Source organism: Alosa sapidissima, chromosome 11 (genome assembly GCF_018492685.1).
Source record: "Alosa sapidissima isolate fAloSap1 chromosome 11, fAloSap1.pri, whole genome shotgun sequence".
Taxonomy (NCBI): Eukaryota; Metazoa; Chordata; class Actinopteri; order Clupeiformes; family Clupeidae; genus Alosa; species Alosa sapidissima.
Genome location: NC_055967.1, coordinates 20,019,882 through 20,038,940, shown reverse-complemented (window position 1 = coordinate 20,038,940; position 19,059 = coordinate 20,019,882). Strand labels below are relative to the sequence as shown.

The following is a 19,059-nucleotide window of genomic DNA, read 5'->3' as shown; positions in this document are numbered from 1 at the left end:
AAAAAGAGCACTCCTCAATCCTGCCGGTATTTGAAGTTTGACTCTACAGAATTATATTCAGCCCCATAATTCTCTCCTTCTTTGCTCATTAGGCAACACTGTCGATGGGCTGCAAAAGTGTATGGCTGTTTGTTTGTTTGTTTGTTTTGAGTCCTTCTAACACTGGAGAGACAACTCAAGGGCATGTGGGGAGAATTTAGCCGCATTTGAATCAATGTGTGGTGGGTTAGGGTCCAGAAACTGAACGTAACAACATGAATGTCCACGCTGACCAACAATAAGGAAAGTTCGGTTACACTTTACTTGAAGGTATCTACATAAGAGTGACATGACACTGTCATGAACGTGTCATAAACATTATAAACAAGTCATAAACATTTATGTCATAACGCTTCTGTCATTAAGTGTCATTGGTTTTTGTCATGACAAGTTCGGGATAGGGTTAGGGTTCATGTGTTATGACAGTGGCATGTGTTCATGACAGTGTTATGTCACTTACAGTATGTAGATACCTTCAAGTAAAGTGTTACCGAAGGCTCTTTATGTTCATGAATGTGATCTGTGTCTAAAATCCAACGGATTCTGATATTGGATTGGATATTTTTCTTCATGTCGTTGACATTAAAGTATGCATTTTAGATGGTGCTGTTCTTATAAGCTAGGGGCACCATTATGAGCCTTTTGCAGTGTTGCGGTTTTGAATTGTGATGAGCTGCGATACGTTGACACTGCATTCACATGAGGAAGAGCAGAGGTGCGATGTGTGTTCGTTGTCATGTTTTCACCGATGACTGACAGCAACATGCTACTGTTGGCAGAGAGAGGAGCCTGATTAAACTAACTAGCAATTAAGACAGTTTAGGTGTGAATGTATGATGTGATTTATGCAGAGATATTTGAGCAATAATCCAACATTATATTGCAGCAAGATGCATATTATATTTGATTGCACATTGCTACACCACAACTCCACAAAACATCTGCTAAATGGATTTAAAGGGATTTGGCTTCACTGATTTTAACATTTAAAAAAGACAGTGAGGAGGGTCTGCTGTTACCACACTGCTCTTGGTTATGCAGCAGTAATCACACAGATCCTGAGGACTCCTCACAAAAGAGAGGGGTGGGTGGAGGACATGTTCTGTGCTGGAAACAGTGCCTGTGTCTGTGCTTCTAGGAATCTAGGAACGAATCATCTGATTTGTTTTGAATAATTCATCCATTACTAGCACAAATCATCTTTAGTAAAGATCCACACACAGCAGAGAACATATGAGTCACTCCACCAGTGTAGAGGAGTGCAGTTCAGTCCTCATGCATGGGGTTCAAACTAGGGACCAGCCAGGAGGCTTGCTGCTGGAGGCCCAGGGTGGTGGAGGGGGTCCAACACTGGAAGCACTCTTTGGGAAATGAAGAGAGGTGTTGTCAGGTAATACCAAGGTGTATGGGGTGTTGGGGGTGGAATCTAAAAATGGCTGGGTCTCTCCACGGAAGGTTCTAGAAGATGATGGAGCCGGCTCATTACCGTCTCACCTCAGGGCAAGCACCATTAGAGGAGGGAACCGGGGCATGGCAAGGAGGAAAGAGAGATCGAGGAACAGAGAGAGAGAGAGAAAAGACCCGCAGAAAGTGGAGAAAAAAGAAACAGAGGGCATAAAATAAAGAGAGGATAAGAGTATATAGAGAAAGAGAGAGAGAGAACCGGAGCAGGGGGGAGAGAAATAAAAGGATGACAGCTTACCCTGTTAATCAATCTCTGCTCTCAGCCCAAATAAATATTCATCACTTCCTGAACCAGGGGGGTCCCAGTGCACCACACCGGTGCATGATGGGAAAATGTAAATGTGAGGAATGAGCTTGTCGCGAAACGTTACGGAGCCATCCATTCACGTGCCCATCAGCCACAAGCAGTCAGGAGATTAAGAAACAGAAATAGAGATATAGAGAGATGAATAAAGAGAGAAGGATAGAAAGAGAGAGAGAGAGAGAGAGAGCACTCTCCTGTCCTCTGAGTTGGCTCAGCTGAGGGGCGTTGAAGTTTTAGGTCGATGGGTTTTGTGGCTATTTGTGGAAGCAGAAAGAAAGATATGTGGAAAGAGATAGAGTAATAGTGCAAAAGATATAGATGAGAAGGAATCAGCGGATGAGAAGAAAGAACAAGGGATGAGGACTCTAGGAGAGGGTTGGCGCGACCGATAGAGTGTGGCACAGCGTGACGCAGCAGACAACAGACGAAGAGAATGCACATGAGTTTCATGAAAGCACATAAAACAGGCCGACCTTTCAGGTCTGTCATAAACATGCCTTGATAAACAAGTCATTAGCAGCAGGAGCTAGTTTCTCTCATCGCTCCAGATGGACAGACACACGTTCAGCAAGGGAAGGGAAAAAAATAGAAAAATCACGAGGATTAATAGATTTAGAGACGACCGGCACTCCAATGCCACACACACACACACACACACACACACGCGCACACACACACACACGCACACGCACACGCACACACACGCACACACACACACACACACACATACAATACACTCAAAATCCAAAAATTAACCCCAGTTAACCCCAATCATACCTGTTCATTCATACTTGTCGCTCGACTTATCGTGACTAAATTCAAGATGGCGGCGAACGGTAAACTTCCTGAAGGTACTATCTGTATAAATCGTCTTGAAAATAAACTACCAGTGCTTTTTCAAAGTTCTCAATGTCTCGTTTTAAATGTCAGGGACCTCAGAAGTCTACCAATGAAGTGTGGAGCTACTTTGAGCCTCGTAAATGGTGAAAAAACAGTGATTTATTTGCTTTGCATTGCTAGGCCGATGCCCGAGGCACCCCCTTTGAAAACCTGTTGGTAGCATCGGCTAACTAGCGCCAGAGTGCAGCGGACAAGCCGAGATGAGCTATGAGACATACGTTCACAATCGGTATCATGTTTCAACACACTTTAGGTCAATATCACACCGGAATTCTCCTTTAACTGAAGGCACAAAAGGAGAACAAAGCTAAGCTATGAGATGCTTATCTTTGATGCTACAACACAAAAGTAGATGGTTATACTGTAGTAAGATGGTTCTCACACCATCCTTCTTGTAACCTGTCTTGGGGTAGTTACTCCAGACACAGGCAGTGCTTCTCTGTGACGGCTGTAAACTCTCATCCTCTAAGCGTCCTTGAGTGTCGCAGCTCTACTGTAAATCCCTCTCTGAAAGCCCAGCATTACACGATATTTAGCAGGATGTCTGCCACTCTGAGTCAGAGAGGCCACTCATTAACAAATATCGACTCAACATAATGGCTCCTCTGGCCACATAACACCCACATACACACACACACACACAGATACACTCCGTCACACACACACACACACACACACACACACACACACACACACACACACATGCAAACACTCTTAAATACAGATACACTCAGTCACACACACACACACACACACACACACACACACACACACACATAAGCTCAGGTCTACAGCTTTTTACTCTAAGGTAGGTTGTACTCAGTTTGTCCCTTTAACCCAACTTTGGTAATTCCTCTGTCCTGGTAATCGGTGAGAATGAAAGAGAAAGAGGAGGTGTTTATTCTTTAAAATAATACCAGTAATTAATTGTTGTGAACACCACAAAGCCTTGCCTACTTGCTGCCATCACACCACGGTCACGGTCATCGCTATGACAAAGCAGCTCTGTAAGACAAGCGTGCGTGCGTGTGTGTGTGTGTGTGTGTGTGCGTGTGTGTATAAACACACCATGTGATTACTGTCTGGCATCTCAGATGTGAAAGAGCCGTAATGGAGGATGAGGTGATGAGATTCTCTGAGGGATCTGAAGTCTGCCCATGATTCCATTAGCTCTTTGACACTGACTATTGTTGGTCCTGCATTGACATAATGAGATAAACCGCCAGAGAAACACTTCTCAAGCCAGTCAAACACTTCTCAAAATGACTGTGTCACTGTCAGTGTGCTAATAGTGTGTGTTTGTGTGTTTGTGCATGTGTGTATGAGTGTGTGGGTGTGAGTGAAATGCATGTGTGTATTCTGTATTCTATTACAGTTAGGAACAAAACATGAAAATGACACTGTCACGTGTCAAAACGTTGTAAGACAATGTGGGAGAAACATGGAATCAAAAAAAGAAGCATTTTCATGTTTTTTTACTTTTTTATGAAAAATGGCACGTCCAAAATTATTCATACCCTTTTTAAATAATCAGTTGAAACATCTTTGTTTGTATTCACAGATCTCAAAATGGTTCTTTTAATACCTCTCTATGTCTCCACAATGATTCTAGACCGCACCTTTTTAACAACAATCTGGGGTTTGAGGCAGGAACGATTATTTGCCATCACTCTGGCCTTGTGCTCACGTTTTTAACTGATTGAGGTCTGGACTCTGGCTGGGCCACTCTAAAATGTTGATATTGTTCTCCGTTAACCATTTATTGCCTTGTTTGGCTGTATGTCTTGGATCATTGTGTGGTTTAATGGTCCAATACCGCCTATTGGGGCAGGTCTCTCGGCAGACTGCCTGATCTTTTCCTCCAAAAATCTTAACGCATCCCCTTGTTTTAGTGTTATCATTTACTTTGAGAAGGTCACCAGGTCCTATTGTCTGAAAAAACAACATTTCTATAGCTATTCTCCACTGTGGGTATGGTGTTTTGGTGTTTGAAATTTTCACCCCATCCCAAAGTGGACCCAGTTGGTCATCATGGATGCTGACATTCTTAATACATCAGTGCGGTTCCACTTTGGTGTGTTGGTATGTGACATGTTTCACTTTGGGAGAAGACACGTTTTCCTGAGCAATATAACCAGAAGGGTATTCACAAACCAGCAATTCAAAATTCAACAATTCTCCCCTATACCACTTTAAAAAGCAATAGAGAGAGAGAGAGAGAGAGAGAGGAAGGGAGAGAGAGAGAGAGAAGGTGGGGAGGGCGAGACGTGACAGTGTGTATGTGGCTACAGGGGCGTAAAATTGGGTCCAGTAAAGCATGCCAGGTGAGAGGCGGATATGACGGCGTGGACATGAAATCCTAATGAAAATCCAATCCTGTCCGATGCATATGTGCTGCATGCCAAGGTAAGCGCTGAGCACTCACGCTCCACCACAAGATGGACAGGTCAGTAGGAGATAACGCTACACAGACTTCACTCAGGCTTGTTTATGTGTGTTTGTTTCTGTGTATAAGTAGTTTGTGTGTGTGTGTGTGTGTGTGTGTGTGTGTGTGTGTGTGTGTGTGTGTGTGTGTATGTCTCTGTATGTGTGTGTGTGTGTGTGTGTCTGTGTGTGTGTGTGTGCATGTCTCTGTGTGTGTGTGCACGCGTGCTTCCGTGCACGTGTGCGTGTGTGTGTGAGTTGGGGGGGGGATTGCTGTTCCTGTTTGACTAAAGCAGAAAGGTCACATCAAGAGAAAGAAAGAAAAACAGGTCATTAAGGTGGTCTATAAATATCCCTTCCATTCCTGGCCGCGTCTGCACACACACACACACACACACACATACACACACACACACACGAAGAGGAGGATGCTTCGTGGTCCCTTCCGGGCGACCTCAGCTTACCTACTCTAGCTGCCCAGCAGCAGTTTTGCACTTTAATTAAGCATTGGCTCACCTTGGAGACACCAATCTAGGCCACGCCGATAATGAACCCCATCTCCAGACAGCCAAACCACTGTTTTAGCAACACACACGCTACTGCTGCATATGTAAACGAGAGGAGAAGAGAGATGAGAGAAGAAAGATGAGAAGAAAGGAGGAATAAAGAGAAACCTTGATTCTCAGATCTTTCTATTCTCCCACTTTGATTCAAAAGACAGATTTTCAGGCCACTTTTTTTTTCTTTTTTTTTTTAGCTTTTAATCTATTCCTAGCGCTCTCATTCAGAGGCTGCAGCTGAATAATACATTTCATTACCGGAGAAGACGAGTCTCATCGTTTTTTGTCTGCTCTCTCTTTCCGTTGTGATGCTGATGGCCTTCATGTTAAGGGTCCAGGAAGGCTAAAAAGCATAAGCGTGGTAAGAAGGCAGGTCCCTGGAGATGGCAGAGGGTATTATCAGGGTGATGGACTGAAAGGGATGTACTCTTCCATTTGCGTGATCCCGTGACGCATGGACGTGGTGGGAGTTTCTGACGGCTTTATTTGTACATGAACCCCTCATCAAATCACGCTCACACAGCTCTCAATTGGCCAGCCGCCCCTGGTACACACAAGCGCAAAGCAGCTTAATGATGAACAAACACTCTGACATCCATCTTTTTTTTTTTACTTTTGGGACACCACACAACAGAGCGTCAGTGCTACATCAGCAGCACAGGAGCCAAGCTTTTTATAGCATGTAGAGAGAGAGGGGGGGGAGGGAGAGAAGGAGAGAGAGAGAGACAGAGGTTGGCAAAAAAGCACAGGGGAATCATTTTTCTTTTCTTAGCATCTGTCAAGCTCAAGGAGGATGGATGTTTTTTTTTTTTTTTTTATGAGAGCATAATACTAGCTTTTAACCACCACCTTTCCTGCGGAGAGGATTTCTGCAAACTTCCAAGGATGTCATCAAATTGCTGGGTGCTAAATGGATTTACCGCCATGCTATGAGAGGAGTGGCACAGCACGTTCAAAGAGGCTGTTTAAACAGTCGACAACAAAGAAGGGCTCAATAACACTGCTGCCTGATTGAGGTCAGAAGACGAACCCCATGAAGGTCAGACAAACCCAGTGGACAAACCCTTGGCAGTCTCCTAATTGCACCGAGGAATAGATCTGTTGCACCAGTGATTGGGATCTCTGAGCATACACACACCCAACGAGCCAATTCTTTTCTAGAGCAAAATAAAAGTAATCACTGATTGTGTGAACAAATCCCACAGCTGAACTCCAACCACTTCAAGAGATGCAGCCAGATGTGAATAGGTCTGTGGCACTAGTAGTTATTTAGTCTGGCTTTAACCAGACCAAGCTCAATTTTCTGTATTTTCTACTGCACAAGAGGCGTGATCAATGGGCATAGTTCAAATGACTCTGTGCGCAATTGGATAGTCATTCACCAATCTGGCCAACGAACCGGGTGACGTTTGCAGAGCGACGCGAAAACTCCAGGCTCTCCCGCTACGTCATCGTTTTAAACCTGCCAATAGTGCGCCAGGTGGATAAGCCAGTTTGTGATTGGCCCCCGCAAAAGTGTAACGGAAGCAGCAGAAAGAGATACAGGTTTCCAGCCTGAGCTGCAGGGCGGAAACAAGAAACCGCCATCAGATCAGGCTGGGTTCACCCAACCTACTTTTTATTATTATTGATAGCGGCAATGGAAGACCGTACAATAGTCTACAGTATGGGGATGCATTTGTATGAACAGTTTCTTTTCCCTTACCCCCCCCCCTTCTCCCCATCCCCTGACAGGTCTTAACAGCACATACTATCCTTAAAACACATGTACTGTATTAAAGAAACACACCTTACTTTTTTACACCATGTTTAAAGATGGAGCAAGGCCAAGGTATCCAGAGCTGGGTCAGTGTTCTCGAACATGCCAGACAGAGTAGGTGCCATCAGATCAGGCTGGGTTCAACCAGCCTAAGTAGTGATTGGGATCTCTGAGCAAACACACACACCCCCAACGAGCCATTCATTTCTAGAGCAAAATAAGTCACTGATTGTGTGAACGAATCCTACAGCTGAACTCCAACCATTTCAAGAAATGCAGCCAGATGTGACGCTGGGGACAGGGGAGAGAAAAACACTAACGCTTGTTTGTGCTGGCATCAAACACCACAACACTGAGAGCCTCGCTTAATTGCCCACGGCAAACCATCTCCCAATCATTTGTTCAGTGCGCTTTCGTGGCGAGCGCGCGGGTGCCGGCCAACGACCCTCTCAGACAGCCAAGTTCAGGGGTGTAATGGGGCTCTCTGCTGTGACAATGCTCTTTGGCAAACACACCCTCATATCCACACAATGAAGGCAGAACTGGCCCTCCGGTGCCATTGTCTTCGGGGGGTGAAAAAGAAACATCCCGTTTCAATCCCAAAGAATGTCTGGCACTCTGTCGCCATCTAGGTGGCCAGAGGTGGTACTGCAGGTGTGTTGCGGGAGTGCTGGCAGCCCCCGTCGGCAGTGATGGCTTCACCATGTCTCTGATGTGAAGTGTGGCTGCCACAGTCTGGGTCGGATCACACTGAATTAGAGGCAGCAGAGGCCGAGGCCCTGGGCTCAGTGAAAGGGGGTTATGGTGAAAAGACCTGGATGAAAGAAGCCCGACTCAAGAGTGTGTGTGTGTGTGTGTGTGTGTGTTGAGGGCACCTCTTGTCCCTCAGCTCAAAGTCAAAGCCACAGACGACCAGTAGTAAGAAGCCAAGAGGAATTGCGGAGCTTCAGGCAGGTGAGGGGGGTGGCTGTGTGTGTGTGTGTGTGTGTGTGTGTGTTGCCGTGTTACCCTCTCGTTCCTCAGTGCAGAGGAGCCAAAGCCATCGGGGGCTGCGAGTGTCTGCGGCCCGATTTAAGCCGTACCGGCGCCTGTGCTGCGCCAGCGGTGGAACTAATAAACAGGCACACAGCCCAAGGAGAAGCCAGCGCCGCCCACGCAGAATCGGGCCCTGCTGCGGAAGCTTCTGGAAAACGGCGGCAGGATCTGGACAACGGCCAGTGGGCTCGGGACTGCTCTTGAAGGGCACTTTGCCGTCAAGGAGCGTCTGCTCTTTAATTACAAGCCCCCATCTCACAGAGGGGGGGGGGGGGAAGAGGAGGGGGGGGAAGAGGAGGGCGAAGAGGAAGAGGAGGCAGAAGAGGAGAAAGAGGAGGAGGAAGAAAGACAATAAGCCTTAGGGAGTGCCGCAGTCGGACTGAGAATCACAGAGAATCTCTCAGACAGTAATCAATGCAAAGCCCTTTGCTCAGGGCAGGACACGACATGTCTACAGGCACACAGTCTGATATGCTAAGACGTGTGTGTGTGTCTGTTTATGTGTGTGTCTGTGTGTGTGTGTGTGTGTGTGTGTGTGTGTGTGTGTAATGCCCTATGTACAGAACCGCAGCGGTCAGCAGGACTGCGCGCACGGACGGCCCTTGCATCTATTCACACACATACACACACACACACACACACACACAGACACACAAACACACACACTTGCTCTTGTCTTGTTATAAATCATAGAGATGCAGATCTGAGTCCCCACTTATCTGCCTGCCTGTCATCAGCCATCTGAGAAACCATTCATCTACACACACACACACACACACACACACACACACACACACACACACATACACACACACACACACACACACACACAAACACACAAACACACCTTGTTAGGTGCTAAAGTCATGATCACAGTGCATGCATGCAGGAGAGAGACCGGACCACAAGATACACACACAACTCATCCAGCCAATCACGTGACAACACCAAAGGGAGCGTAATGGGAGCCATGGGACCAGTGAAGTGGCTAGACACAACATCTGAAAAAGGACTCATTTGAGGTCAAACACACTTTTAACAGACACGTAAACACACACACACTTTCACTCTCTCTCTCACACACACATGCACAGACACAGACAAAAACACATACATACTGTGCTCTTAATGAAGGTGATCGGTCAGTAAGGGACTTAATTAACCACCTTCAAAAAGAGGGACATACAGTAATTAGGGTGATACACACACAGACACACACACACACACTTACACACACACGCACACACACACACACGCACACAGACACACACACACACACACACACACTGTGCAGAGCTGGTCAGGAGAAGTCTGGGAGCGAGGAGAGCACGGACTGTGGCAGATAAAAGCAAACGGGGTGTGTGAAATAAATAAAGATGAGTCAGAGGGCTCCTGGGAGTGTGTGTGTGTGTAAGTGAGTGTGTGTGTGTGTGGAGCCCTATGTATGTGTAAGTGAGTGTGTGTGTGTGTGTTTGGAGCTGTGAAACTGCTCACCACCACTTCATGGCAGAGACTGGGGAGGGGGGTGGGGGGGGGTGATTGAGTGAGTGACTGAGAAGGCTCATGAATAGATATTTTAAACCTGAGCAGGAGAAAAGATGATAAAGAAAGAGAAAGAAAAAAATGATGGTGAGACAAACAGAAGGAGAGAAATGGAAAGAATAAAAAAAAGGAGTAAAAGTGTGAGACAGCCACTTAGGCTCGCTTTGGCCAACCCTGCAGTAAGACTTCCACCCCTTTCCCTCCAACACAACCCCACAGCTACAATGCATCAGCATGGTGTGGGAGCTGCGTGAATAGACTAGAGTGATGGAGGAACTTGGCCATCTGTGAAGCCGCGGACAAGAGCACACTCACTATCTCTCGCTTCCTCTTCCTCACGTCACCTCGGCCCGGCCGTGGCGCGACTGGCTGGGGCACCTGCACCGTACGCCGGTGACCTGGCTTCGATTCCCGCCCCGTGGTCCTTTCCGGATCCCACCCCTGACTCTCTCTCCCGCTCGCTTCCTGTCATTCTCCACTGTCCTATCTCATTAAAAGCCCAAAAAATATACTTAAAAAAAAAAAAAAACCTTCTGCCCTCTCCATAGTTTCCCTGACCATCACCCTTCCTTGTCCTGGCCTGTTCCTCTTCCTCCAGCACTTTGGGGCGCTACCCTGCTCTGCGTGCTACGTTGTGCTCAGCATGGTATTAGCATCGGCTTAGCGCAGGAGAACAGTGCTGGCTGCAGAGGCTCAACCTGGCAGTGGACTCAGGGTTGAATGAATAAGAATGGACTTCAAATGCACACATAGAGATCATGGAGAGACACACACACTCACTCAAAACAAAAATAGACTCACTCTCACACACACACACACACACACACTGCACACTGAATATACACTTTACAACAACATGACTAATAGGCCTTAGAAACGGACTAAGCTTACAGTTTAAATAGCTCTTTCTTTAATGTAGTGGACAGTTGGCAGATAACAGATAACAACAATAAAAGTCATATCTGAGGCACATTTGCCGTGGTGATTCTGAGAGTACCATTCAAACCTGGCGAAAGAAAAAGAGAGAACAGAACAACCAGGAGCCACAAAAGAGCTGTCGGTTAGCTGCCCCTGCATCACACTCCTTTGATGAAAATTAGAGCTTTCTCTTGCCATAAGAAATAAGGTGATAACAAATTATGATTACAAGCAAACTTCATCATTAACATTATAAGTGCTGTTATGGGTGTTCTAGTTATCAACAGTAGTGGCAGCAGCAGCAGCAGTTTGTAGCATAAACGTGTTCATGTAGCATTCAGCTTGTTGTTCATGTTGTATGCAGCTCATGTTTGAAGCCACCTGGGAGCTCAGATGCCATTCCTGAAGGCGGTAAAAACATGACCAGTTCAGTTTCCGCACAAGGTCAACGCCTCCCCAAGCTGAGAGGAGGCTTGCACTGACCCCTCAGTCCATTACAGTGAACCGCTGATCCACAATCGCCAGGGGACACCGAGGGAGATGGAGAACCAGCCAGCAGCAGCCAGGGCACTTTCAGAGACGCCGGGGTGGTGGTGGGGTGCGAAGGTGAGTGAATCAGAGGGAAGGAAGGATGGAGTGAGGGAGGGAGGGCAAAAGATAGAGATAGAGAGAGAGAGAAATAGAGAGAGAGAGAGAGAGAGACAGAGATAGAGAGATTTGGAGAGGCAGCATCGAAAAGCATCGAAAGAAGTACACACGGGAAAGATGTGTGTGTGTGTGTGTGTGTGTGTGTGTGTGTGTGTGTGTGTGTGTGTGTGTGTGTGTGTGTGTGTGTGTGTGTGTGATTCTCTTTGCCAGTGCACTTACAGGAAACTTTTACCCAGGCTGCATTGCTTTTACCACATTCACAGAGAACTCATAGACTTAGACTTCAAGGGTCCGTCTGCCATTTGTTGTAATGTACTCCATCGACCGACTCCAGGACTCCACATTTATATACCTGAGCCCATTATCCATTACCTCACCTCTTCAGAGGTCCTCACTGACCGGTATAAGAAGCTCTATCATATAAAGGGTCCTTTCCCAGCACTGGCCCATTCGGACCATCATCATCATCCCAAATGCTATTCCAGTCATCATCCCAGTGCTATCCTCGCTAGCAGCAGATAACCCCTTACACACACACACACACTTACTCTCACACACACACACACACACACATACAACACACATACACACACACAAACACACACACACACATGCATGCACGCACGCACGCGCACACACACACACACACACACACACACACACACACACACACACACACACACACACACACACACACACACACACACACACACTCCAGCCTCTCATAACACAGCCCAATCATCTCAAAAACATGACAATGCCAATCGCCAGGGGTCAGACTGAGTGACCTGGCTGTCTCTGAGCCAAGGGCATCTGTGTCCAGCCCAGCACTTCACAGCCATGTGAAAACAAGCCTCTGCTTTATTCTTTTGAGGGGGATTTTATTTCCCCCCTTTCTCATTCTCATCTGCCACTGCCAAACATGTTCCTCCATACTCCCCTCCGCTCCACACACTCTCTCACACACACACATGCTCATACACACATTACAAAGTTTCCAGACACAGACAGAAGCCTTGCAATTAGGACGAAGCATCAGACCCTTTCCAGGCCTGTCCACCGTTGACCTTCACAGCACCCTACAGCCCCTCCACAAAAGGGGGTCAGTGCAGAAGAGCTGGGTGCATTCCGGTCCACATCCACACTAATGACTAGCGCCTCTCATTACTGTCTTCATTACTAGAGCCTTCATTTACCTTATTGTGCTTCTCTCGCCTGCTTGCCTGCCTTCTCGTAATTATTATTTCCTCTCTTGCCAGAAAGAAGGGGAGGGAGAGAGAGGCAGAGAGAGAGAGAGAGAAAGAGAGGGAGAGAGAGAAGAGAAATGTGTAGGGATAAATGCATTCATAAACATTAAACTCTCGGGAGGACGAGCTAAATCTTTTGTTGAGGAAAAACATGCACACCGTGTCATGTGTTATTTAAGCATAGCTCAGATGAGCTGCATTCCAGGACGCACTGTATGGGCACAAGACAACACCCTTGGTCAGTTACCTGTCTAAATTGGCCAGAGAGAGATTGTGTGATTGGTCTGGAATGCGATAATAGTGCTTCCATCATTCCAAAAACACAATGGGCAACTGAGGTTGAGCTGGGGACATCTCTTGGCTATGCAGTCCCCCCACACACACACGAACCCACACACCGTTGAGTTTTACGACAAATCTATTTACCTTTTACGACAGACGGGCTGTCGTCCCAGATCCACAGTGACAGGTTAACATCCGTTTGAGCACTGGATTCATTTTGGGTCATTAGGACTGGGGATTGCATCCATCATGCCGAGAATGTGATTATCTCACGCAGGGGCAGATGCAGTTCCCCGAGACTCTTTCCTGAGCCGAGTGCACTCGTTCACTCTCTCTCTCACTCTCTTGCACTCTCACTCTCTTGCACTCTCACTCTCTCTCTCTCTCTCTCTATCACACTCTCTCTCTCTCTCTGACTGCACTGCTGCTGAACCTCTCCTCTATCACCTCTATTGCTGGGGATGAGCGCCTCAGACACACACAACACAGCCAATGTTGCTGAACATGGGTACGGCTGGGATTAGAATTGATAGTGGAGATTGTGTGTGTGTGTGTGTGTGTGTGTGTGTGCGCGCGCACGCATACGCACATGTGTCAGAGAAAGGGCAGGGGAGATGGCCTAACAAACAACTGACACAGTGAGAAAGAGAGGCAGAGAGAGAGAAAGTGTGTGTGTGTGTGTGTGTGTGTGTGTGTGTGTGTGTGTGTGTGTGTTTGCACAAGGCAGCTCCACTGCTGCACCTGTCACTGCTGGAATTAGAAGTGTGTGTGTGTGTGTGTGTGTGTGTGTGTGTGTGTGTGTGTGTGTGTGTGTATGTGTGTGTGTGTGTGTGCGTGTGTGAGGGAGATACGCCTCTCTCGCTGATACCAATGGATCATGGGGGTAAATGGAGGAAAACAGGCACATGTCACTCATTTCAAACACTTCAGCGTGTTCATCTGCAGTATCCTCCAAGGTCACACACAGACACACACACACACACACACACACGTACACACACACACACACATACTGTACATGCACACACAACTAAGGGGAAAGAGGGACTCAACACTCAATACTATCCTAAATATAAACACAAGGGTCAGTGATGCATCAAGGGCCACTCTGGAAGAGCACAGCAGTCCATTTCATTCTATTTCCCTTTTTTCTGCTTTACCCAACGCATCTGTGCATTAACTGCCATGTTTAAGGAGTAGACGGGACTGAAACTTGAAGAAAACAAGCATGCAGAGAGAGAGAGAGAGAGAGAGAGACGCCCCTACATTCGGCTACGTGGTGCTTATTCTGAATCATCGCCGGGACTCTCAACTGCTTAGCGTTTCATTTCGAAAACAGCGATTTATAGAGGGAGGGATTCGCTGCCGCTGATACGGTAGAGCAGAGCACTTGGCGCCCTACCTGCACGCTATAAATAAGTGTTTCACTTGATCACACACTGAGCGCATAGTAATGTGAAGCGATGGGCCTACACACTGAGCCGAAAGCAGCAAGACTAGGCGAGGAAAACAACTTCCGACAGAAATAACCACTACCCATGTGTTAAAATGAATGTAGCCTAATTAGTCAACGATTTTGTTCGGTCTTAGCTGTTTGCTACGCACACCTAAAAGTTTGCCACAGCGACAACATGTCAGATAACACTAATGTGGCAAAGCCCTGCGGAAAGTCCAACACAACCGGCAGTAAAGTCTGGGAGTGTGTTTGAGGGTGTTGAGGCGTGACCGCCATGAGCCAGGCGCGGTAGAGACTGTTTTATTTCACCTTTATTTACACGCGCGCCGAGTAGCCAATATAATGTCCTGACGCCATTTCAGAGTCATTTATCACCGAGTTGTGCAGCAAGTGCGCACGCCATTAGTTATGATAATAAAACTATCACGCTGGGTGCTGCATTTGTTTTTTTAAAGAAAATCTATGGTGTGGTCTATAACAATACCTAAGTCCTTCCTAAATGCGACTTTGTTAAGTGGCTATATATCCTAACGACTACGAAAAAAAAACATTTCACAATTTTGGATGAGGATTGAACAATTTTCCTGTTAAAGCTGACTGTTCCCAGACGCTGGCTTTGTAACTGAAACTAGCTACATGGACGCTGTCAAACAAATCATAACTTCGCGATTGGTAGGCTAACCTACACACAGCTCTCTGCGCCATGCTAAATATGTAACCATACAACTTAAATATCACATTGCAAGGACCCTACCCACCCAATGGGACCATTTGCACACAAAACACTGATTTATATAAACACATGGAATTTCAGATCATGGGTGAATATATGACTTCACAAAATCTAGCATCGCTGCCTGCCGGTGTTGAAATTCATCTCCCGCGAACAGACATGATAGCCCGCCCGCTCATTCAGCACCTGGCGTGTCTGGAGAGCGGCGCTCAAGCACAGATCGCCCCAGCTGGGTATAGCGAACAGCGTGATTCCTGAGCACGGGGAGCGCCTTTGCGATTTGGCCGTGTTTGGGAAGCCTGCCCATTAACTGTAGCCACACCTGTTGTCCGCGCATAAGGGTGTGTGAAGAAGGAAGCAATCACGATTCAAACATGACAAGCCTCTTTTGAAGTCGACAAAGGGCCCCGGGGCCACACTGAATCTATAAACTAAATCATTTGAATGTAACATAACATAGCATGCATGCACCTTGCAGATGCGGTCTTGTTCTTCTGGTCTTAAGCCCTTTGGACATGTACAAATGTTTGTCATCAATCAGGCGATGCCTAAATTTAGCAGCCGGATTTCAATCGGTATCAACTTCAAAAAGGGTCACTTCATTGGAGCAAGGCATTTTAAAGCATTGTGGTGTGGTGTATTAGTCTATTAGTTGGAAAACTTAAAAGCGTTGGTGTCATAAATTGGCAGCATCTGGGGGGCTATTTTCACGTTTATGTATACTGCCAAGAAGCCTGCGAGTCTGACGAAAAGCCCCTTGGACGGGCAGTGTCAGTGAATCCCTCTCCCACGTACCGCTCTCGCCTTAATGAACAGCCAAAGAAACGCTCAACTTCGGAGGTGAGCGGAATATAGATGCGCCTGGAAGCGAGTTGACTCGTGATTTGCACATAGCCCCACACATTACTGTTGTCGCTTGCAGTGCAATGCATCTACGCAAAAACAAATCCGTTAAATGACCATAGCGGTCACAGAGATGAAAACATTATCTTCGACAAACAAAATCCACCAAAGCATTTAAGATCTGAAATGGCTTGGATTATTCCTCGATTTAGTGCACCGTGTACTTGGTAATAGTCCGTTAACTATTTCTCGAATCCGTTGACAGTGTACATTAGATTAGGAATAGAATGACATCTTAATGTTCCGATACTTTTGTGGAAAAAAACGTCTCGACACACACCATAGGAATTTAAATCTACTCGCGATGACACCGACAGTGTCCATATTGGTAGACTTAGCCATACAGAAAAGCAGTGAAACACAGCAGTTAAACGGAGCGGGCAAATATCCTCGAATTTCCCGTCAGAAACATCTTGCTCTTACCTGGGAGGCGAGGAACGCTAAAAGGATGTGAAATCCCATCTCCATGGTCTTAGATCTCGGAATAAATGTTCAAAACAGCGTTCAGGTTTGACCAGCTCTGCTCATAATTCCAGAGTCGAACTGCCACTGCGAGAGTAGAGAGCCCTTGCCTCGAGCTGCCAACTTCCGAAGTAGAACTGCAGCCTCATCAGCGAAGGATTGGATAAAGGCGTCGAGACCACAACCAATAGATTTATGGGGGGACTTCTTGATACCCCGTGCAACCACTTGCATCAATAATTCCACACATTATGCATTTCTTTGAAGGGGTTTGGAATACTTCAACGGATTATTAAAGTTATTTGATATGACAATTAGGGTTTATTAGTATCGATGTTACATCTTATTCTTGTCATTTCGGCTTCGTTTTCATGACAAGTAGTTGTTTTCCCATTCCTGTCATTTCTGTGAATCGAATAAGATTATCAATCGTTTTCCTGGTGTTTAGTCCCACCTCTATTGTTAATTTTGGAAATGCGTGGGCTCGCCAGTGACTCTCATCTGAGAATATTAACGTATGCATTCAGATGTGTTTGCTGCATGGTTGTGTGTGACATGCCCTATGCTTTAGGTGTTGGTGAGCGCACACTGTTTATGAATTCTTCACGCAATTTTACGTGAAGCTTTTGCCTGTCAGAAAAAGCATTTTCATTCATCCAGCAATTGACAGGTGCAGGTTATGTTTTATTCCGATGGCATAAAACAGAGTAAAATTGTTTATGGCGTTTCAGAAGAGGACCGTGGAGGCACAGCTATAGTGCGCCGTCACCTGGAGAGACTCTGTTCTGGTGTAGGCGAGTGACTCGCGACGAACTCACATTTCACCCTCATAGGCTATTTCTCTCATATTTGAACAATAAATCATGCGAGAGAAAAAAAATCAACGTCCTGCCTGTTTGCTTATATATATTTGCTTATATCAGCAATATAGGAGGAATCTGATGTCCAGAACAAAGAGTGGAAAGTGTTCTCGTCTTTATGATGAAACGCAATTTTCTATCTCTCTCTCTCTCACACACGCGCGCACACACACACACACACACACACAAACACCACACATACACACACACACACTCACTAGCAACTCATCTCATGAGTAGACCTACAGCTTTTGATGCAGACTATTACAGAACAACAACATTACATGAATAGTCTGTCCATATTACCGGTATGAATTATCTGTCTAAGGCAGGCATGGCCTTGCACAGGCTAACAGATTGGTTTTGTTTGTTCAAGAGGACAACAAATCACACGTTTGTTTCCACACCTTGCATTTTAAACAGATCCTCTGTGTCCATGGTTTAGCTCTGTCCACCAAGACCCACCCAAGTTTCAAGGGGGTATCAAGGAAGGACATAGGATCCAGTTCTTACTGCAGGCCAGCAGCAGTCATTTCACTCTGACATTTCGCTCTGGAATGAATTTCTAGGAGAGTCATTATTTCACTTGTATTATTGAATGAAGTTGCAACATCCCTCTGCAGGATGCATCAGTCTATAGATTGCACGTTTTAAAAAAAAATCTTCATTAATGCCTTTGAATTGGGTTTTGTCTTGTGATAGACACTGAATGGAAGTACAAAGCTGTGTGCATGTTTGGAAAGATCACCTGGCATTCAAAGTTATCAACAAAATGGAAAGAGAGTAGGTATTCAGTTTATTTTTATTTTTTCAAAAAGAAATATATCCGGTAACACTTTACTTGCCAGTATCAACATAAGAGTGGCATGATACTGTCATGAACATATGACACTAACCCTAACCCTAACTTGTTATGACAAAAAACAAATGTCACTTAATAACAAAAGCCTTATGTCATAAACATTTATGACTTGTTTATGACACATTCATCACAGTGTCATGTCACTCTTATTGTGGTACTGTCAAGTAAAGTGTAACCATATATCCTTATGGTTTAGTTATTTAAACATGCTTTAAACTAAACTAAAGCAAGGTTGCCAATATTCTGAGGGAGAAATACTTATCAGCATATCCCTCTATCAAAAGGGATGTAGACTATACTATTTCATATCTGTTATAGTGGGTCAGAGTAAAATGGCTTTGACCAATAAATGACAGAGATCAAGTGCATAATAAAAGGTATATATTGGGAGTCTATTTGTGCTGTGCTACTTTGCCACTGCCAGACAACAGCATTCGTATTACCCTCATCTCCAATAGTGGACAGATGGTATTGTAATCAGTCCATCTGTCTGTCTATCTGTCTGTCTGTCTGTCCATCCATGTGCGTGTGTGTGTGTGTGTGTGTGTGTGTGTGTGTGTGTGTGTGTGTGTGTGTATCCAAGCACACAACTTCAAAACTACTGATCTGGGCTTCTAGAAAAATTAGCTTTGTCGTTGCTGAACCACCGTAGTATGACATA

At 45.8% G+C, this 19,059-nt stretch overlaps 1 protein-coding gene across 1 annotated transcript in view; it reads right to left on the bottom strand.

The window, feature by feature from the left end:
- The window catches only part of cdh13 (cadherin 13, H-cadherin (heart)), a 450,477-nt gene extending 433,653 nt beyond the window's left edge, over positions 1–16,824 (bottom strand). The window contains exon 1 of the mRNA XM_042110513.1: positions 16,638–16,824. Within this exon, the coding sequence (XP_041966447.1) occupies positions 16,638–16,682 (45 nt within the window). The 5' untranslated portion in view covers positions 16,683–16,824. The remainder of the gene's footprint in view (positions 1–16,637) is intronic.
- Between the last annotated feature and the right edge of the window lie 2,235 nt (positions 16,825–19,059).